Source organism: Gadus morhua, chromosome 21 (genome assembly GCF_902167405.1).
Source record: "Gadus morhua chromosome 21, gadMor3.0, whole genome shotgun sequence".
In the NCBI taxonomy this organism is placed as follows: domain Eukaryota; kingdom Metazoa; phylum Chordata; class Actinopteri; order Gadiformes; family Gadidae; genus Gadus; species Gadus morhua.
The window spans coordinates 11,105,646-11,128,022 of NC_044068.1; the positions used below are offsets into that span (position 1 = coordinate 11,105,646).

The 22,377-nt window shown below is 46.7% G+C and overlaps 1 protein-coding gene across 8 annotated transcripts in view; it reads right to left on the reverse strand.

The window, feature by feature from the left end:
- Nucleotides 1-68: 68 nt before the first annotated feature.
- cdc42bpab (CDC42 binding protein kinase alpha (DMPK-like) b) overlaps nt 69-22,377 on the reverse strand; it is a 76,247-nt gene continuing 53,938 nt past the window's right edge. For 2 of the 8 annotated variants that reach the window (XM_030344426.1, XM_030344427.1), the window contains 24 exons: nt 22,195-22,343; nt 21,654-21,745; nt 21,036-21,112; nt 20,614-20,661; nt 19,743-19,781; nt 18,783-18,902; nt 17,991-18,074; nt 17,685-17,790; nt 17,091-17,227; nt 16,363-16,502; nt 16,001-16,082; nt 15,263-15,482; nt 14,670-14,732; nt 14,203-14,456; nt 13,673-13,797; nt 13,127-13,341; nt 12,176-12,273; nt 11,453-11,537; nt 10,772-10,895; nt 9,796-9,913; nt 9,286-9,403; nt 7,253-7,410; nt 5,302-5,376; nt 69-3,891 (listed from right to left, as the gene is read on the reverse strand). In XM_030344426.1, coding sequence (XP_030200286.1) covers nt 3,760-3,891; nt 5,302-5,376; nt 7,253-7,410; nt 9,286-9,403; nt 9,796-9,913; nt 10,772-10,895; nt 11,453-11,537; nt 12,176-12,273; nt 13,127-13,341; nt 13,673-13,797; nt 14,203-14,456; nt 14,670-14,732; nt 15,263-15,482; nt 16,001-16,082; nt 16,363-16,502; nt 17,091-17,227; nt 17,685-17,790; nt 17,991-18,074; nt 18,783-18,902; nt 19,743-19,781; nt 20,614-20,661; nt 21,036-21,112; nt 21,654-21,745; nt 22,195-22,343 — 2,859 coding nt within the window. In that variant the 3' untranslated portion in view covers nt 69-3,759. The remainder of the gene's footprint in view (nt 3,892-5,301; nt 5,377-7,252; nt 7,411-9,285; nt 9,404-9,795; nt 9,914-10,771; nt 10,896-11,452; nt 11,538-12,175; nt 12,274-13,126; nt 13,342-13,672; nt 13,798-14,202; nt 14,457-14,669; nt 14,733-15,262; nt 15,483-16,000; nt 16,083-16,362; nt 16,503-17,090; nt 17,228-17,684; nt 17,791-17,990; nt 18,075-18,782; nt 18,903-19,742; nt 19,782-20,613; nt 20,662-21,035; nt 21,113-21,653; nt 21,746-22,194; nt 22,344-22,377) is intronic. The other 6 variants (XM_030344430.1, XM_030344429.1, XM_030344428.1 and 3 more) reach the window with 5 other exon arrangements.

Genomic DNA, 22,377 nt, shown 5'->3' on the forward strand with positions numbered 1-22,377 from the left:
CGCGGGCACACACACACATACTGTGTATATATATACACAAACATACTACACAGAAATGCACAGCATCGTTGTGTTTGTAACAGCGCTCCGTTTTATTGAAATACATCGGAGACAGATTAACATGAGTTCTCCACATACGCGTGGCTGCCACTTTCATACATTATCTCTTTTTTTGTTTTTGAATTGACCTTACACCTTAAATATGTTTTTTTGTGCAAAAAAGAATCTACAACACCTGTAGTGGGTTATCCTCAGCAAAAAATAAAACGACACAAAACGCCCAAACCGTTGAAAAACAAAAAAGCCAAGTCCAAGAAAAAAAAAAAAAGATTACATCTATAACATGCAAAACTGTACAAATTATTACAAAGCAATCCTAGAAAAACAAAAACAAAAAGTGTAATATGATATGAAAGAAAGGAAAACAATATAGAAAGTAGTGTAGATAAGACCTCACTGAAATGCAAAAGGCAAATTTTATTCTCCACTTCTTCGGGGCTACCACTGTGGCAACGCAGCCAACAACTAGTGTCAAACCAACGGGCTCCGTCCCTACTATATCTTAATAAAATTTCATAAAAACCCTTTAGACCACCTTGATCCTTTCACCCAAAACCTGGTACCCTCCTACACTATAGCTAGAATTCTCTCTCTCTCTTCTCATCAATTCACCGGTTCACACCTTCATTCACTCATTCATCAATCCCAAATTCTAGCACACTCATCTCCATCGTTTTGTGAAAATATTAATTGGTTCCAACATTTCCTGAGTTCATTAAATTTTTTCCCTCAAACATTTTCGTTGTAGCAGGTTGAGTGGGGGGGGGGGGGGTCTATACAGTATGTAGTATCCATGGACCTCGAATCCTTTCCACACAGACAAAGTCCAGAAGGTAGTTTTGATAGTGAGGTTAAGGTGAAATTAAAACAAATGCCCTATAGGAGGTGCTGATCTCTTGGAATTAAAACCAGGTTTTGTCACAATCTGGAGTGTCGGAATTCACATTGCACTCTCGTATCTAAAGAAAAAAAAAGAAATGATTCTTATAAACGCTGAATTTCAAGCAAGGAATTATTTTCTATTGGAATTAAAAGTGACGATTTTGGAAAGGGGCAGAAACGTATTGGTGTGTTTAGCTTTTAGCGATATATGGTTAAGCTACTTTCTTAGGATTGGAAACACTAGTAGCCACCCAAATTTCATAAAGGGAGCCCTGAGGTTTCAGTAGTAGAGCTCAACCATGATAATGATCCAAATTGACTATGCCCGGAATCAACCTCAGAGGAAGAGATAGACACCCTCGACCAGAAACGAGGTTGAACAGGTGTTGAGTACTTGCAGACAAAGCAGATCCTCAGCTTACAGGGAAATCAGTGGCATCAACAGTTACAAGACATAACTTTATCACATCATGTTACAAATTGGTATTGCTATGAGCGTCTGCCTCTAGAGCCTAACATATATAGCATCGTACGTGGATGACGGCGTGTTTTGTCTACGTCTTTGAATAGTAGGCCTACTTTACAATGTGTTATAACGGCCGGATAGCAGCACTCGGTGCTAAAGGCTAGTGTTTGGCTTTAGCCCCGATGGGAACAAGCGATTGGTTGGCTAGGTTAAAAAAACACGAGGGCCAGTAACTTCCCTGTAACCTGCGGTCTGCAGCCTCCCCCTCACAGCTTTCGCCTGTACATTTCAATAGAGATCCTTTTCAATTGTTTTGTGTTGCCTATAAATAGTGCCTTGCTGCTTCCCTCCAGATTTAACCAACACATGATAACCCACAGGTTAAATAGTCTGAAGAACAAATGACAGGAGATCTGGAATACATAAAATAAAACACAGAAGGATGACCTTTCCTCTCCGTCGCCAATCAATGGTTACAATCTCCTTTTAGTTTCTTTAATGCGTTTCAATTCGTCCAGACTCAACGCATCAGTTCAACAGTCTTCGGAATACACAAGGCGATCAGAATCTACAAATCTTCTTTCTTTTGGTTTGAATGAGTTCTCGCCCCCAAATATCTCCACTTTAGAACCAGGGATACCATAGGGTTGGTTGGAAATTAACCAGTATTCGTGACACACCGATCGACCAATGAAAGTTCAGAAGAAAACTCGGCTGCCTTCTCTCTGCGGGGGAGAAGAGAATACTAAGGTAGAGCAGAATGACGCGGCCCCCTCACCACTTCTGTATGTGTGTATGTGCGTGCCTGTGTGTGCGTGCACTGACCCAGTGAGCTTCAGACATACACACGTGTGTGTGTGTATGTTTGTTAAATGCCTCTGTTTACTCGACCACCGATAATAACAACTTTCTTCACCCAAAACGCAAACCAAGTGAAGAAAAATCGAACACGCAATGTGTAATACATACAATAAAAAAAAGAAAGAAACAAAAACACATTGGAAAGTGGTTTAAAAATGGCTTCCGTGTGAATACAACCCAGCAAAAATAATCACTCGACCAAAGGATACAACAAAAGTTTAAAAAGATGAACAAAAGAGTAAGGATTTTTTCTCTCTCTCTCTCTCCCATGTATTTCGCTATAGTATTTTCCATATCATATATTACTCTCTACTTTGATTCTATATACATTATTGTGGTGGGAATCCATTTTGTTGTTGCCGAGTAAATTGGTGTGGTGTTCAACTGGTGGTCCGGATGGCGGTCGGGGGGGCTACATCTACATGGGAGGTGGTCCCGAGCTCTACTGATGAGGTCACTCTCACTGGCCCCCGGTGAGGAAGAGGTTAGCATAAGAGAGCCGTGACAATGTCATCACACAGTGTCGAATGTATTCTGAGTGTCCGCGCACGCGTCTGAAACCAAAAAAAAGACAATCCCTACGGACCAGATGACAGAGTGGGGCGTAAGTCTCTAAAAAGAAATAAAACTCACTCCGTAATGCGTTGCTTAGTAACGCTGCCGTATCGCAGTCAAAATTCATTCACTGCACCTAGCTAGTGTCAATTAGAAGAGCAAAATAAAATAAAATAAAATTGCAGCTCGTCTGTCTTTCAATATCAATTCTTTCCCCGAGGTAAAAAATTATATGTCACCGCTTCACTCTGGCTCTCAAAGAGCCCGCCTTTCCAAGTCTAAGATCGATAAATAAACGGAAATTTCGTCCGATCAAAACACTGCGAGTTCTATGTACAATACGAATCATGTCTTCTCCATATTTGCTCTCTGCCGGTCGCCTATTGAGGGGGTCATTGAGCGATTTTCAAATAGGCGGGAAACCGGATTTCCCGATGGCAACTCAGTGACTCAGCCAAGCGGCGCAGCCCGTTATAGTCACCGGAAAAATCGAGGTTTCCGATGTTTCGGGAAAGTTATTTGCGAAAGAGCCGGCGGCACAACGGGTATTGCGGATGTTATTTCTTTCTATATCCTTTAAATGCCTTTTCTAATAAAAACGCAAACTCACACCACACATACACCCACTAACCCAAAGAAGAAAGACCCCAGACCCGCCCTTTGAGCGTGTATTTACAGACATACTGGGAGACGATGTAGGCCAGCACACTATTGGCCAATGAGTTCTTTGGGTACGACGTCAGAAGAGGAGGAACCTTTAGATGAGATACGATTGGATGAGTTCTGTTGGAGGGCGAGGAGGGGGCGGGCCCTGAGGGCTTGGTTGGCAGATAGGGATTGGAGTCCTGTGCTGTCAGTCAATGGGTTGAGTGGGTTGGGTGGACCAGAGGTGGTGGCGGCGGTGGAGGTGGTGGTGGAGGTGGAGGGGGCTTGGCTCATGTGTCCCAGGCCATGCGGTCCGTGCTCTCCAAGGACAGGGACTTGGTCTTGTGGGGCGAGGCGGGACTGGGGGGACTGCTGAAGGTGGAGCTGTTGGAGGCCGTGGAGTGACGGGGCGAGTCAGAGTCCTGAGAGAGAGACAAAGAGAGCGAGAGAGAGAGGGGGAGATGGAGGCATAGAGAGGGGAGGTAGATAGACAATAATTAGATCCAACGCCGACTACTTCAACACTAGCCTTCTAGTCCAATTTTGACCAAGGCCAAAAGACGTCTAAATATGTTAAGAAAAGATGCAGTTCAAAGAAAATAGCGTGATCGGAGTGTGTGCAAGTATCGAACAACATGGCCGCAAGCGGTGACTGTTAAAAACAACAAACTTTTGAAGTGGTTGCTAAGGTGATGGCACAAGTGTAGCATCGTTGTGGTTACACATTTTTTTGAATAACGTTGACTTGTAAATGTATTCTGTTGGTCAGCGGTTTAATTATGAATAGATACAATAGAAAACTCTAGAGCTCAAATCGATAGAAAATGTGTTTTTTATAAGTTAGTGGATTTAGGATGAAGAAAATCATATTTGAAAATGCTTGAGGGGAAAGGTTACCAAATGATTTTCTGTACTAAACCATAGAGCAACTTTACTCATTATATCCTTTCCCATTTCTAATATCATCAACATCTGTGATATTGGTGAGAGTTATGCCAACGTATCGATGATGCTACATATTAGCTGTACCTCCTCTTCACTGGTTCACTGAGGGGATGTTGAAATACATGAATGCAACACATGTATTTCAGCCTTTCAGGACAAATCTAGATGAAGTTCATCTAGAAGTTCAGCAACCCTCAGCAACACATTTGTTTGGTCAATCAAAGCGCTGCATAGATATGAAGATAATTAATGCCCAGCTAAATCGCCTGAGAAGACAACACAGAACCTTTGTCTTACAAATCAATGGGACCCTGAAACGCGCCATGATGCCTCCCTGACCATGCCAGCCCTGGTCATCAGACATCTCTCATATCACAGCATCCCGGGGAGAGTCCTGTGCTCAGCCACACATCAAGACCTCGCCTCTGAATGCCCCAAACGTGCTCGGGATTGGCCTGCTCACGATGGAAGCGTGCTTGTTGGTGATTGGTGGAGCGGTGGGTGTGAAGTAGGAGGGGTGGGTGGGCGGAGTTTGAGTCGGTGCGAACCTTTGGAATGACTGACGTACAACGGGCAACCAATGAGAAGAAACGAGGAGTGGGGAGGTAAAAGTGGGCGGTCCCAGTGAGAAAAGTGGTGTTGTGGGCGGAGCCTCCAGGCCAGTGGGGAATTTGCTAGAAGCATGGCACAGCCAGCCAAGGGCCGCAGAGAAACCATGGGGACGTTGAGGGTGGGGGGGCAAAATGAAAAACGGTGACCGTGTACATGATATGTTTTTGTCCGTCTCATTCAACTGCTATTGTGGTTTTCCAATTGTTCAGCAAAATGTGCGTGTTTACGTGTGTGTGTAGGTGCGCCAGCCGCTGGTCCATTCTTTCCAACATTACCTTCATCTTACTAAGCAGGGTCCTTAAAGCCCTTTTCAGATCGGGGGTCTTCTCCGACGGCGAGACCGCCTGCCACTGCAGAGGAAAGTCAAGACTCAGCCATGACCCGGGACCAACAGACACCAGGAGGGGCGTCCACTGGGGGGGGGGAGCCGGAGGGAGGGGAGCCGGGGATGGGGAGGACGGGGGAGGGGGGTTGCCGAGCCAAGCCGAGCCAGGGGATGGGTGGAGGGGGGAGGCGGGAAACATGGCGGTATGGGGGGCCAGGACGGAGTAGCCCGAGGCTGGGAATGGGTCTGAGGTGGAGGGGGTCGAGAGGTGGGGGTTCGGGTTGGGGGGGTTCTTGAGGCTGGATGACGGTGGTCAGGTGTGTTGGTTGGGTAAGATGGGAGTTTACACTGTCCAGAGCCGTTCAAGACCTCATAGGTGGATTCCACTTATGGGCCTTGAGGAGTGTAATTTATTCGGTACACAGTGTTATATGGTAAAGCTGGGATTTGGAAGCTTAATGTGGAACATAGTTAAGGTAGTGTACTCCTAGAAACAGGAACTAGAGTCAGATTTCCCCTAAAATATCCTCCAAAAATGGTAGAAAGCAAACTAAAACCCTAAAAAAGGGACTTAGGTTGTCCATTGTAATTTGGACAATTTGCGGACACACCTATAAAACTAAATGAAGTGATGATGAAATGAAAATGTTTACTCATTCATGCTATACATCTATTCAAGGGAGACTGGAATGCTATTAGCAAATTAGTCAAATTAGCAAACTGGAATCCTTTGCTAATTTGGCGTCAATATTCCGATAGCTCGTAACCAAGGCACAGCGGAGGCTAACAAGCAATAATACAAGAGTTATCGCTTGGCTGCCATTACCCAACAAGCCCTATTCCTCCAACATAAAACCAGCCCATTCTGAATGGAGACTATGTTGTTCAGATATTACTTGATAGATGGGCTTCAATATTATGGTTATTACGGCTGGGTTAAGGGTACTCCCAAAGACAAAAGATATTTTATAAACTCTAAATTAAAAAGGCATAAAATACCTTTTCTTAGTAGGGTATTTAGCAAGAATTGAAATACAACAAAAATAAATATGTTTGTAGGTCTTCCAGTTTTGTTCAAAATACATGGGAACCGGGTTGCAACAGCGTCTACGAGGCAGAAAAGCTTGGCTTGGATTCAGCTGGCTAGCTTTAACTCAAATGTGAAGCAGCTGTGGTAGCAGGTGTGATATCACAGCAGACCAACCAATGTACTCGGAGCGGAGACGAGCGGAAACGACTGGGATGTATGGGTGGGAAGTACGACATGTGACATGATTCCATCCAATAGCACACATGCTAGCATCTAGAGTCGCTACGCTAATACGTGTAGTGAAAACCACCGTCGTCGTTGTGCATTTGGGAGAGTTCAATGAAATGCGTGTTTATATACACTTAAGGTTGAGATCTTAACTGCTACAGGTCAGCAAGGGTAAGGGTTAGTTGGATGGTTCGAGTCAGAATAACAATTCCCTTGGCGGGAAAAACAGACCTTCATTAAGTAGCGCATGACCAAAAGAGTATGCTAATGGTGTAGCTCTGACCCTATCACTTCAGCGATTTGTGGCTGTGAGTTACCGCTAGTTCTGACCATTTAAAAGAAGATTCTCAAATGCACAGGATAAAGAACAGAAATTCAGGTGAGCACTTTTCATACAAATTACAAATTTGTGGTTTGCCAAAATCGAATAGCCAGGTCAAGTTACGATGCAACTCCAAGATTTGTCGTGAGCTGTGCAGATTTTGACCACAAACCAAACCCCGTTGGAGACACTACAGTGTGTTTTAGTGTTTGCCACTGAAAGCGCTCATACTGAATCGCTCGTGTTTGAAGGCCCTCATTTGGAAACCATGGCCTCCGCTTATTCGCTCTTTCTGGGAATCGTAGTCCTTTTCTCGCTCACCTCTCGGTCGAACTGGGAGAGCGGGGCGTCCCCGCACTCGCCGCCTCCGCCGGACGACAGCGAGCTCTCGGACGGGGACGTCATGGTGTGGCGCTTGGAGCTGTAGCTCCCGCCAGAGAGCTCCCGACGCAGGGCACTGCCGTTCTGAGAGGACGAGCCTGGGGAGGGCCCAGAGACAGGGGAGGGAGAGAGAGAGCGAGAGAGGAGAAGGAAAGGTTGAGAAGGTCAAATTAGCGTTAAGGAAGAAATTCTCATCAAATGCCATGTAAATTAAACATACGGTATAACAAACAATAGATTAATACATAAACTATAGTGGATGGTAAGGGGTCAGTACTGTGGTGTTTAAACTGGAGCATAAAGTTAGGGGTCCCTACTTTGTATAATCTGGTCCATGTTAAATTATGGGTCGGTACTGTCTATAGTCTGGACCATGTTAAATAGAGGAGGGTCCTGTCTATAGTCTGGACCATGTTAAATAGAGGAGGGTACTGTCTATAGTCTGGACCATGTTAAATAGAGGAGGGTCCTGTCTATAGTCTGGACCATGTTAAATAGAGGAGGGTCCTGTCTATAGTCTGGACCATGTTAAATAGAGGAGGGTAGCGTCTATAGTCTGGACCATGTTAAATAGAGGAGGGTACTTTCTATAGTCTGGAGGAGGAGGGTCCTGTCTATAGTCTAACAGAGGAGGGTACTGTCTATAGTCTGGAGGAGGAGGGTATTGTCTATAGTCTGGAGGAGGAGGGTCCTGTCTATAGTCTGGAGGAGGAGGGTACTGTCTATAGTCTGGAGGAGGGTACTGTCTATAGTCTGGAGGAGGAGGGTCCTGTCTATAGTCTGGAGGAGGAGGGTACTGTCTATAGTCTGGAGGAGGGTACTGTCTATAGTCTGGAGGAGGGTACTGTCTATAGTCTGGAGGAGGAGGGTCCTGTCTATAGTCTGGAGGAGGAGGGTCCTGTCTATAGTCTGGAGGAGGAGGGTACTGTCTATAGTCTGGAGGAGGAGGGTACTGTCTATAGTCTGGAGGAGGAGGGTCCTGTCTATAGTCTGGAGGAGGAGGGTCCTGTCTATAGTCTGGAGGAGGAGGGTACTGTCTATAGTCTGGAGGAGGAGGGTCCTGTCTATAGTCTGGAGGAGGAGGGTCCTGTCTATAGTCTGGAGGAGGGTACTGTCTATAGTCTGGAGGAGGAGGGTCCTGTCTATAGTCTGGAGGAGGAGGGTCCTGTCTATAGTCTGGAGGAGGAGGGTCCTGTCTATAGTCTGGAGGAGGAGGGTCCTGCCTATAGTCTGGAGGAGGAGGGTCCTGTCTATAGTCTGGAGGAGGAGGGTCCTGTCTATAGTCTGGAGGAGGAGGGTCCTGTCTATAGTCTGGAGGAGGAGGGTCCTGTCTATAGTCTGGAGGAGGAGGGTCCTGTCTATAGTCTGGAGGAGGAGGGTCCTGTCTATAGTCTGGAGGAGGAGGGTCCTGTCTATAGTCTGGAGGAGGAGGGTCCTGTCTATAGTCTGGAGGAGGAGGGTCCTGTCTATAGTCTGGAGGAGGAGGGTCCTGTCTATAGTCTGGAGGAGGAGGGTCCTGTCTATAGTCTGGAGGAGGAGGGTACTGTCTATAGTCTGGAGGAGGGTCCTGTCTATAGTCTGGAGGAGGAGGGTCCTGTCTATAGTCTGGAGGAGGAGGGTCCTGTCTATAGTCTGGAGGAGGAGGGTCCTGTCTATAGTCTGGAGGAGGAGGGTCCTGTCTATAGTCTGGAGGAGGAGGGTCCTGTCTATAGTCTGGAGGAGGAGGGTACTGTCTATAGTCTGGAGGAGGGTCCTGTCTATAGTCTGGAGGAGGAGGGTCCTGTCTATAGTCTGGAGGAGGAGGGTCCTGTCTATAGTCTGGAGGAGGAGGGTCCTGTCTATAGTCTGGAGGAGGAGGGTCCTGTCTATAGTCTGGAGGAGGAGGGTCCTGTCTATAGTCTGGAGGAGGAGGGTCCTGTCTATAGTCTGGAGGAGGAGGGTCCTGTCTATAGTCTGGAGGAGGCGGTACTTACGGATGCCCAGCCCACTGCTGGCGCTCATGGAGCGCCCCGGCTCCGCCCGGTTCTTGGTGATGGAGGGGATGCTGACGGAGCCGCTGAACCCCGCCCGGTTCTCCTGAACACGCACGTTCTGGTTTAGACACGCACACGGGACACACACACGGACACAGGACACACACAACATGCAACGGGAGCAGGGGTGAGGAGGGTGCATTAACGTGCACTCACACACGTACGCGCTGTGATTGGTCGCAAACTCCAGGTCGATCCTATAGCATAACATGTGCTCTGTCTGTGTTGTGTGTGCTTGTTTAACTGTCTGGTCATGGATTCATGTCAATCCATGCAAGTATTTACTGTGTGTGTGTTCTTCTCGATAGAATTGTGTATCTATGAGTGTGCCGTGTGCATGTGAGAGCGTGCTTTGAGTATGTGTGTGTGTGTGCGCGCGTGCGTGCGTGCGTGTGTGTGTGTGCGCGCGTGCGTGCGTGTGTGTGTGTGCGCAGTAGTGTGTGTGTGTACCATGGGCAGGTCTTTGAGGATCTGGATCCCGTCTCCTGGTCCCATGTGAGCCACGTGGTTGAAGTTGGTTGGGTTGGAGATCAGCTTGCTCCTCATCTCTGGGTCTCGCAACATCTCCCTAGTAACACGCATAGGGAGAATTGAGTGTGTGAGGAGAGAATTTCAACAATAAGACCAAAAAATGCCTACCTTACCATTAGATCCACTGTAATTCAAGACAAGTCACGGAATACAAAACACCAAATGGGCAAAATGTCGCTTAAAAACACACAATCTCTCTCTCTCTCTCTCTGGTCCCGTGTCCCATAATAGGTGCAGCAGTGCGCGTCAGAGGGCTTATTGAGGTGATAGTGTGTAGAAAAGGGTGAGTGTGCCTGCAGCAGGTCAGTCGACCAGAACGGGGCTCTATTCAACAGGGACTAGAGAGGAGATGGAGCACCGATTCTTCCCGATAAGCCCTGAGGTCACAGTATTGCAGTATCTAGGCCATGCAGCGGTTTGGCAACTTTGACTATCTGCTCCAATGTTGGGGTTCAATTATAAACTGTGTTCACAACAATATACTCTGTTTGTAATGTGCACTGTTTACACATTGTGTTCATTCTGTGTGTCTGTGTGTGTCTGTGTGTGTGTGTGTGTGCGTGTGTCGTAATAAAGAAGGGGAAGTTATATATTAAGACATGTGAATCATATAGAGTCTACACGCTGCCTTTTTACACAAAAACATCCTACATACTATATCCTATAAACCCTATAAATAATAGTACGCTGTGAGGCTTCACTGCAAAGGGCTATATTGAGTAGTACTGTGAATATTATGCAGTAGTATACTACGATGTTTCTAGTGTCCAATAAGGAAAGTACCTAGTATGTACAGTGTATATTGCAATGTCTAAGTTATTCCACATGTCATGCATCGCAGGTGTAGCGTAACTGGGCGCCAGCCGACTAGCTTAGCCGCGTGCGCTAGGCTAACCTCCGCTGCTGCAGCCGCTCCTCCTCGGGGACCCTGAAGGAGAAGCGGCGCTTGTTGTTCATGCTGCGCACCAGCTGCTTCCTGCTGTTGTCTGACGTCTCCGGGACCACCAGCTCATCGCCCTCTGTTTAGCGAAACACACAGATAGTCACCCTCCGCTACACATCGCCAGCACCTAGCGTCTGGTAGGCAACACTTATCATACCGTCAGCGTGGAGGAGAGGAACCTTGTTCAGGATGTTGGAATGGTTTAGGATAATTTAGGTTGACTGTAGATTTAAATATCTATATATTGAATATATATTGAAAAATGTACTAGTCATAGCAGACGCTTTTTAGCAAAAGTGTGACTTCAAGAATCAAAGGGAATTCTGGATACATCAAATTAAAGATCAGGTAGGGGTTCGATATTTGGCTTGAGGATGCCAGAAAGTTAGGCTTTGGACACTTGGGGATCGAACAAACCTGACCACTACACTATGCTATCCTATATAGTTCTATAGGAAGTAAAAACTAGTGTTAGCATTATCCTTACACCTTAGATACCATATCAATCAGGAGTTACGACATTGAATGAAGGATCTTTTCTGCTACCCCCAATATTAACAGACCGTTGACGTGCTGTAAAACAAAATGGCCTCTCAATCGAACACATTACTGCAGGCCTTTCAGAGCGCTTACCCGCCGTCTTGTTCCTGAAGTAGATGAGCCTGACCGTCTCCAAGCCCAGCAGGTTCAGGGAGCCGTCCACGTTCAGAGGTCGCACCTAGCCGCCACCACAGGAAGAGGCGCTCAGTGTTACGCTACATGCTACTATGATACATTATAGGGTTTATTCAAGAAGGTGCTGGTATGCTAAACCTCGACCTTTCACCTGTGCAGGAGCTTCGACATGATCACACAACCTAGAATGGATCAAGACTAACCAAACAAAGCACCTGATTTACATTTACATTAACATTTAGGGCATTTAGCAGTCGCTTTTATTCAAAGCGACTTGCAATAAGTACATTTGTCAGAAGAAGATGAACCAATAAATCTCTGTCGGTACAGAAAGGATTTTCTTAGAACCAGGTGCAAAGCACTAACAATAGCTCGGTTAACCCATTCCCGGTATACAACAAAGATAGCTAGGATAAGATGCTACAGAACTTAGAACTTTAACTAAGTAATTAGTGTGTGTATATTAAGTGCCAGGATGTACAACAAACAATAAGTACGTAGGAGCGGCGTCTAGTTGAACTCTCGGTGAACCTGATGCACTTACAACACTGTAGATATAGGCTAGAGGTGATCATTGCAGTTACCCGTGGTTCATCCTAGAGGGCGCTGTCCCTGCAGTTTGGCTCTAGTCCTGCTAGGGTTACACTTTAACAATGACTGGCGGCCACACACAGTACTGACCTTCTTCAGAGGCATGGTCTGTATCCACTCCATTGTGTTGACGTCAAACACGTCCACGGCGTTCTCGCTGTACACAGACAGGTAGGGGGCGTTGAAGCCTGCCGGGGGGAACACAACAACCCTTTGTTATTATGGGATGGAGGAAGAATAAGAAGTGGCAGAGCTGGTTTTACATAGGACTACTGTACGTGCTCATGTTTTGCTGTTGAGCAGCGTTGCCCGCAGCAATAGACTGCTCATTTTAGACATTTCGCGATGTAATGAAAGCAAATCAAGGCTTGTTTAGGCATGTGTTCTGTTGTTTCAGAAGATTGCTCTCCTGTTCTGCCAGTGTGAATACACAGCACATGTGTCTTTCACAGGTAGGTGTGAATTTCAAAAGTATAGGTGTATCCACAGGTACTGATGTATCTCAAAGGTAAAGGTGTGATTCACAGGTATAAAGGGGATTTAAAGGTGTGAGTATGATGCATATGTCGATGACGGTTAGTGGGTGTGTAGAATAACGTGGGTCTGTGAAGCCTTTTAAGATCGTCACTGCCTTAAGGCAACGCCTTTACAAATACAACCATCAAATGACAATCTTTGTGGGTTCATTCTCTCCTCAAGGCTTAGTTATGGTTGGACGTTTAGGACCATTACGTAATGACCATCACATGCAGTCGCCCCGACGCAGTCGTGATCTGTTTTGGTTCTGCGTCTGGTGTTAGTTAGCGGACCAATCACAGCCCTTGCTGCTGCGTCGCCTCGACACAAGGTTACAGTTTTTTGTGATGAGCACGTCAGGCCCTTGGGGTGGACGCGAGGAGGGTCCGCAAGGACGCAATCGGTCCGTAAACCCCCTTGCCTTGCGTCGACGTACAATCATAAATAAGCCTTAAAGGCGATTAGTTTCCCGATGCACTTCCTGCTTCCGGTGAGACCGGGGGTTCCGGGGTCACAGCCACTCACAGGCGGCGTTGGGCGTGGCGGGCCACATGAGCTCCTGCTGCCGGGAGCGGCGGCCCTGGGAGTCGACGTAGAGGCCGATGGCGCTGAAGCACAGCAGCAGCTCCTTGCTGGAGATCTCCACGGCGCACAGCGAGTCCAGGCCGTCCTGAGCGATGAAGGCCAGCGTCTGGTCGTCAGGGTGCAGCAGGCTGACCGGAGAGTGGTCGCCATGGACACTGTTGGTGGGGGGCGATGGAGGGGGTTGAGGGACAACGTCAGAGGTCCGAGAGAGGCAGACGGACACGGAAAGCGGATTTTACAGGGACCTGAGGTTGTGTCCCGAAGCTATTCTAAGATAAGAATAGCTCAGCAAAGCTAGACTAAACTTAACCAAGCTAAGCTAAGACAAGATGGACTGGTTCTGACTACCGGTAGTTATTTACCTGTTTTATAAAAGAGGAAAAAATAATCAATGCAGAGCTAACCCACACCAAACCAAGATACGCTAAGCTAAGCTAAAGTAAGCTAGGCTCAGGACAGGCTTGTTGACTCCTGGTCGTGGGTTACCTGTAGCGGGTGAAGCCGGCCTGGTAGCCCACGTAGAGGCGCTCGTTGAGCAGACCCATCCACTGGACGTGGCCCGGGGCCTGCAGATCCCTCACCCGGCGGTGCCGAGACTTGCTCTTGTTCACCTGGACAGGAGAGACACGTTAGAGCCTCCAGGCTCAGGGCGTAGCATGTAGCATAGCATGTAGCATGTAGCAAGCAGCAAGTAGGGGATAACATGAGAGAAAAATAGTGGAGGAAATGAAGAAACAAATAAAGAGCAATTTAAAATAAATTAAAAAGGAACAAGAAAATAGCGAAAGAAGGCTGAAAAGAAGCAAAGAAAGAACGAAATAAACAGAAGAAAGATTGGAAAAATAGAAAATTTGTTAAAAATGAGCAGGGGAAAAAAAAGAAGACAAAGGAAAAGTAACAAGAGCATCAACAGAGAAAGAAAATAGGTTCAAAAGATCAGAGTGGGAACCCCATTCAAAACCCAACACAACCTGCAGCAAGCACCCTGTCCCCACTGAGCCCCGCCCCCCGCTCACCTCGTAGCAGATGACCTGCCTCTTCATGGCCACGCAGAGGCAGGTGACGGAGCCGCCGCGCACGGGGCCCGACACCAGCGCCTGGCAGCCCTTGGTCTCCGGCAGCTTGAAGGAGTCCGTCTCCCGGCCGTCCAGCGCCTGCGTGGGGAAGAGGCGCACGTGGCGGTTGCGCCCCGAGATGACGGCCAGCAGCTGCTCCTGGCCAATCAGGTCGATGTGGTGCACCTTCTTGTTGTCGCCCACACGGATGATCTCTGTCGGGGGGAGGGGGGGGAAGAGAAAAAATAAAGAGAGAGAGAGAGAGAGGAAGCGAGACAAGATGAGAGGAAGGGTTAAGAGGAGGAAATGGGGTGAGAAGGAGATAAGGAGTAATTAATCATTAGGACATTGAATTAGGAGTCACAAATTGGACATCAGAACAGAATAATGGAATAATGGAGACAGACGTATTGGCAGGTTGTTCTCACCATCTTTGGTAACATGGATGACATACAGGCCTTCCTCGTTGCCAAGGGCAACACGCTCGTGATCTGGAAGCGTGCAAAAAAAAAGAGTGAGTTGTTTAGCTTCCAAGACAAGACAATTCAAGAAACTGAGGTATAATGTTCTGACCAGGAGTTGTAGTTTCAGCACTGAACCGATCTGAGCTTATTAAAGCCAACCGCTTTTCTTGGGATCGAGTGAGGAGGCAGGAGAGCGGAAGATAATAAGATGTAAAAATAGTGTTCTTGGTTGGGAGGACGTATCAGAGTAATGAGCAGTAGGTTGGAGTCATCTTATGTAGGCCAGCTTAGGGCACGAGAGGTCAGTGTCTGTGTCATACGGTCCAAATGAGCAGATTACAGATCGCTTGTTATATATATAATAGTCACCGCGTACACATCACAACAACCGCCTCCATTTTACAAGCGTAGGAGCATAGGGTATTACATGCTCTTGTCTATAGCTTACGGGATACTTAGATTGATTCAGGATCAATACTAATCATAGTGTGTCTAGTGTCGCACACATACACGGTGTGTGTGTGTGTGTGTGTGTGTGCGTGTGCGCTCATGCCTACCGATGATGGTGGCGCTCTGGGTGGTCTTGATGAGCGGCAGGGTTGAGTCGTAGGCCTCCTTGGGGGCGTAGACGAAGCGCTCCTTCAGCTTGTTCTTCTTCAGGATGCGGTGCAGCTCGCTCAGAAGCCCCACCCACTTGTTGCGCTCCTGGTCGCTGTCGGCCAGCATCAGGATGGACGGCTTGTGGCTGGTCGTGGGGGACAGCTGCGACGCCGTCACCTGGAGGGGGCACGGGGGCGGAGGTCAAAGGTTATGTTCCGAAGGGGGCCCTAGATTCCCGAGATGGATAATGGTCGTGGATATGCTGTCTTGTGGTGTGTTCAAATATCTGTCGCTGTAATTTTTTGGATTAAGCAATATAATAATAATATCAATAATAATCTTCATATTTGATTGCGTTACTTCCGTATAAGAGCTCCTATTTAATATTCCATAGAATATGTCCCAACGACATGACATTGCGACTATTCACCAGAAGTCATCTGACATACTGAGCTAACTGGACTTGTGGAAGCTAGTTGATGAGACTTACTCTGACGGTGGATTAGTCATCTTAGAGACAGAGGGAACCTGAATTCAAGCTAGTTAAGGGGACTTACTCTGAAGGTGCATTAGTCGTCTCTGAGACAGAGTAGACTTGACTTACAGAAGCTAGTTAGGGGACTTACTCTGAAGGTGCATAAGTCGTCTCTGAGACAGAGTAGACTTGACTTACAGAAGCTAGTTAGGGGACTTACTCTGAAGATGCAGGGGATGTCCTTGCGGTTGGCGTGGATGACATCCGAGGCCAACACTGGGCTGACGGAAAACTCCTCGTCTCTGGAGAAAAGAACGAGAAAATGGTTCACACCCAGGATGACGTATGCATCAAAGTCACCTTGTTCGCAAGAAACACCAACTCAAGAAAATGTGCTTTTCCTAATTGCATTTTCAGAAATTCAATTTCTGGCCTACTTTGTGGAATGAGGGATTTTTATGGAAATTACCGGTACGCTTGAAATTAAATTTAGATTCCTGTACATTCAATTATGATTTCTGGGAATTGTATTTCAATTCCAGAGGGAGGAGGAGGATCTTGGGAGTTGTAGTCCTCTCTCACCTCATGTCGATGACCTGGCTGACCACCACGCTGGGCAAGGTCGCCTTGCCCTCCCCCAGCTCGTACAGGAACAGCTTGAAGTCACACACCACCGCCATGGCTCTCTGCCAGCCCTTCTTCACCCCTGTGGGCTTGGGGACCTGATATAGACACACATAGAGGGGACCTCAGCATGTACAGTGCTTTATATAGATACACATACCATGTAGATGTGGCCCTGGTACATGATACCGAGCACTTCATATAGATGGACTGAGCACTTAAAGCGTGGAGTGTACGCAATATATCAGAATCAGAAAGGATTTAATTGCCAAGAAGGGTTTTACACCAACCAGGAATTTGGCTTGGTGAATAAGGTGCATACATTAAGACAATAACAATGAACAATAAAGATAAACACAGTACTTTTGTATTTAGAGTACCTCAAATACAGTAGATAGACAGTACCTTATGTGTCGATTCATACAGGAACATAGAGAGTATTTTAATGTGTAGATGAACTACTTCATAGAGTATTGTATATAAATACACCGCAGTAGAGATACCTATCTTTTTTTTAACTTTATACAGGCAGACTCTAGGGAGATTGGTACATAGAATTGCGCACACACACACACACACACACACACACACACACACACACACACACACACACACAGTTAAATCAAGTTAAACAAAGCCAAAAGGAGGCCAGGGCCTTGGGTAGGGGCCCACGCAGGATGACCTACCCTGACATGGCCCTCGTAGGCGGTGCCGATGCCCCTCTGGGGGTCGATTCCCAGGGGCCCCTTGGTCTGGTCCTGGGGGACCGGGCATACGGCCGGGGCCTTGTCGGCACACGTCACGTGGCAGGAGAAGTTACACACTAGAGGAGCAGGAGACGGGGAAGACAGGAGGACTGAACACGGGTTCAAGGTAGTGAAACCCCTACGTACTCGCTGTGCAGAACAGGCAGGCGTCGAATGGAAATAAAGAACACAAGATGACAGCTTCAACTGCAGACAGACACGGCCATCTTGTTTCATGTTAGGACTACTGTAACATTGAAGGGATACGAGGACGAAAGGAATGCAACTTTTTTTTAACCCCAAAAGCTCAAGGTAGTGAGATGTCCATTGTTCTGTACCCTGGTTATATTTCAGGCATCAGTTCTTGACCTACATCTATAATATAGGTCAAGATCGCTCTCCCTCTCCTCCACCTCCCCCCTTTCTCTCTCGTCCCGCTCTTCGACCTCCGCCAACTCCCCCTTCTCTCTCCCCCCCTCACCCTCTCTACTCCAGCAGCCCCTGCTCCCCCCCCTACCCTCCCCTCCCCCTTACCTTCGCAGGTGCAGCCCTGGCGCTTCAGGCCCACCATCAGGGAGGTGCACTGGTTGCACTTGGTGGGCGTGTTGAAGGACTTCACCACAAACTGGTGGGCTTTGGGCTGCGGAGAGGAAGCAGCAGGGTTAACATGGGATGGGGACGGGTATATAACCATAACATATAATATATGTAACCAACGTGGGCAGGATAGTATAGTGCTTATAGTGCCGACCCCAAATCTGTTTTGATATTGTCGGCCGCCATTTTCTTTTTCTAATATTCATTTTTTTTGTGTTTCCACGGTGACGGGGTGGGCCTCACCTTGGGCGAGGAGCGTCCGATGCTTCCGTAGCCCCCAGACCGTAGAGTGGGCGTCTGGCCGGAGCGAGGCGAGTGGTCTATCAACTGTAAAACCAACACAGGAATCAAAGAGGTTAATGTGTTTCTGGTTCATTTCAATTGTCTAGTGCAGGGGTCACCAACACAGTGCACGCGTGCACCATGGCGCCCGCGGGGACCACATGAGGCGCCTGCAGGCCTGTTCGAAAAATAGCACTACTCATTCTCGAACAACTCTTTCCCACCTTTTTTAAGACATTGTCGATAATTATTGTGAGAAATCATTAACATGACTTAATTAATTAACATGTATTCACATAGATGAGTATCATTAATCATTAATAGTAATATATAACTAAAGGCAAAGTGAGCAAATATGTTATTTCAGAAGAGTGTGTAGAACTAGGTGCCCTTCGTATGACTCAGTGCCCATGAAGTAGCTCTCAGGTTAAAAAAGGTTGGTGACCTCTGGTCTAATGTAACGGAACACTGAGGACAACTTCAATGTTGCCATGTTGGACTGCAAAAGGCTCAATTGATTCTGTACCCTCATGTTCACAAGACTGTACTGCAACTTGGCTCTCAAGACAATAAGCAAAAGAAGGTTATGGGTTCAAACCCCAATGTCCGCCGTCTACCTGAAGGCATCCCCGTGCAAGATGCCCCAATCCCCTACTTGCTCCTCAATAACATCTAAAATCACTGCAAGTCAATTGAGTCAAAGCATATGGCTCGATGAGGGAACATTAAATGGTAACCAGTAGTTCCTCCGACCTCAATGGGCTCCAGGTCACTGGCCATGGAAGGGGAGCGGGAGCGAGACTTGAGGTGGGATTTGGAGTCATCTTCCCGGGATGGAGTGTTGGAGGGGGTGAAGTTATCCACAGAGTCCACCTGAGAGAGAGGAGAACCAGGGACGAGGAGGAGGAGGAGAACAGAACACATCAGAAACTGACAGAAGGAGGGATGGGAGGTTTAGGAAAATATCCAAGAGGGAATAGAAGAAAATGAGGAGAGGGACTCATTTAAGAGGCGATAAAATAGATAAAATAAGAGTTTCAGGTTATTCCTCCATGATGTGAAACCGGGGGACACTCCACAAGGACAGGAAAAAAACACTTATATGTTTTAATATGTCACATAGCATCCACCACCGGACTTCAGACACCACCGGAAACCAACAAATAAAGTTAATCTGTTTGACCGCACAACGACAAAGAACAGATCCCTCTGGGAGTGTGGTTGGTTTCAGACGCCACAGGGTGTACGTTAGAACGCCACAGAGACACTTTATAGCCAACAAACAAACAAAAACACAAACACTGCAACAAGCCCCATGAAGCTCAGAGCAACTTGAAGCTTTTAGGCGGACATCTTCTCTTCTGCATTTTCATAACCACAATGTCTTAGGGTTTTCCTCCCAAAAACAAAAAACAAGCAAGCTGCAAGTGTATATATATTAACATTTTTGTATTTGCAAACCATGCGGAAGCACACATACATGCGAAAGGGGTACACAAAGAAAGAAGATGTAGGGCGTGTGTGTGTGTGTTCGTACGTGTGTGTGTGTGTGTGTGTGTGTGTGTGTGTGTGTGTGTGTGTGTGTGTGTGTGTGTGTGTGTGTGTGTGTGTGTGTGTGTGTGTGTGTGTGTGTGTGTGTGTGTGTGTGTGTGTGTGTGTGTGTGTCGGGGGAAGTGACAACAGCGATGACAGAACAGGGGGTTGGGTGCTTACACGTCTGCCTTTGCTACTCGGGCCGACGGAGGGCGAGCGCTTTGCGGGGAAGAAGACGGAGAGAGAGAAGTTTGAATATTAGAAAAAAGGAAAATGGCTGCCAACAACATCCAGACAGAGTTCAGGGAGAGAGGAGGACCTTTTGTAAAAGGCCACCGCAGAAAGGTTTGGGAAGGAATTTTTTTTCATAGATTCTCGTGCATTCTATTCTCTCAAGCAGATGGATTTTTATTTTTGTTATTTTATTGTGCATTAAAAATGTGTTTGTACAGTACGTGTTAAATGCAATGAGTTCAAAGTGGACCTTGAGGAAATACAGGATAGTAGTATACACGTCTAGTTTTGGATACCAGTCTGATACTAGGTTTAAAATCAGAAACTTGATATTTTTCTTCTTTCTTCTCCTTTTCTTTAACACTTAGGCAGTGCGTCTCGGAGGAAAAGCACTCACGATGATTTTTCCACCATTTAGCTCATTGAGCTTCTTCGGAGTGAATCACTGCTTATGTAGGGAGCCAAGGGCTAGCATTAGCGACATGAGCCAAACAGGGAGAACACTGACTATCATAATGAAGGGATGAAACACAACAAGACAGCCACATGCTATCGGGCACTACCAACTGCGGCTGCTCAGCTCAGCTCCTAGCTACGAGCAGTTTGAGCACAGACACAGACATTGTCTCTTTCTCTCTCACTCACACAAAACACAGTAACACATACAGCCTCTCCTTTCCTCGCTCACCTTTCCTCGCTCACATTTCCTCTCACAGACAGAAACAATTAGTCTAAACGTTGACAGCGCTTCTACAGGGTACTGCTACAGCTAGGACCACACACAGAACGACCTATTGACCTCTGGGATTGAACTTACGTCTTCCCAAAACTCTACTAAAGAAGAAGAGGAGGACGAGAACGAGTCCTGATGCACCACAGAGTGAGAAGAAAAACAACGACAACAGAACGATATGAAATAAATGGAGGACAAAATCATACGCCAAATACGTCAAACCAAATGGAGATGCAGTACTGAGTACTGAGTACAAATAGAAGTACTGGAGGCCAAAAAAAATGAAATTATAATCAATAAATGATTTAAGATGGAACTAATGCAGCTCAGGGAACTATAAAAGAAACAAGTCATGTTTGAACTAAGTGGTTAATAAATACCAGCTTAATAAAAGTACTCTGAAGCACAGTATTTACACAATATCCGACAGTATGTTGGATATGTTATGAAGGAACGATTGGATTAATATCACAGTTTGTAGTGTAGGGTTACTGTCTGGAACTTACATCGAACTGGTCCAGCGCTGAGGTGGGGGCGTTAAGGAACGCCAGGAAGGAATTCTGGGAATCTTGGTGTTTAACTCCTGGCAATACAAACAATTATAAAATAGATAGGATTAGAAGAGGCTACGATTAAACACATGCATTAACAGAAATGGAAAAAGTAAATTAAAGGGAAATCCGCCACACAAAATGTCTGTCTGCAACATCTATCTACTTCTGCAAAATAATTAACAAATGTTGGACAATAGATGTTATTGGTCCGGGAGTTGAACTCAGACAAAATATGTCAATAGTTCAACCCATCGCGGAAACAGAGGTGATGTAAAACCTTTTCCCAATATTTGTAAGAATCAGTACTCTTAAATGAGAGAATAGACAAGTGGGACCATTCCCTTTTAAAAGATATTAAAACATTTCCCTGATTTAGAGAGATTATGTTAGTAAAACAATCAATTAACAAAGATTGGTATGTCTAACACGCTGTGATATCATAATGTTTATCAAATGACACGTTTCAAAGCAACATTATTCAATATTCAACTATTTTCTCAAAGGTCGCCTCGTCTTCCCCTGTGATTCCGGTCCCATGAGGGCCCTAAAGGTGACATAAAGGGGGCTCACCCCGGCGCAGCCTCATCTCCTCCGTCTCCTTCTTCAGCCGGTCGATCTCAGACAGCAGGTCCTGGTTCCTGTTCTCCACCTCCTGTAGTTTACTGGGGAGGGGGGGGGTGACAAAACCGTTACACACACATTTGGACAGAGCTTTGCTGTAGGCATTGTTTATGAAAGTACATAATAATACAACATTATTAATGCTAATAATTCAAGAAATTGTCTTTATGGTGAGAATAGTTTGTGGAAAATGGCCGTTGTAGCATGCTAGCAAGCTAATGGACCGGGCAGCACACATTAGGGGCTTTAGCTTGCTAGTAAGCTGGCTGAGCGAACATTGGCAGAATTAGCTTGGCAGTTTTTACTTTTCTCTGAACAGAAGAGAGGAGATAAAGACATAAACAGAGAAACAACAAGTATGAGGGACAGAGAGACACAAATAGTAAGAGACAGAGCGAGAGACAGACAGATACACACAGATAGACACAGACAGAGAGAGAGTGAGAGATAGTTTTGCATTGACATAAAGCGAAGAGTAGGTAATACGTACCACTCGGTGGAGATGTTAGAGGCCTTGACTTTGTTGAGCTCGTCCTGGATGCCCTGCTTGGCCCTGATCTCAGCGTCGAGGGCCGACTGCAGCTCCAGACGGGCCGACATGTCCAGCTTGGCGAAGCGACGCATCTTCCACGGCATGTCCTGGAGGGGGGAGAGAGAGGGGAGGCGGGGGAGA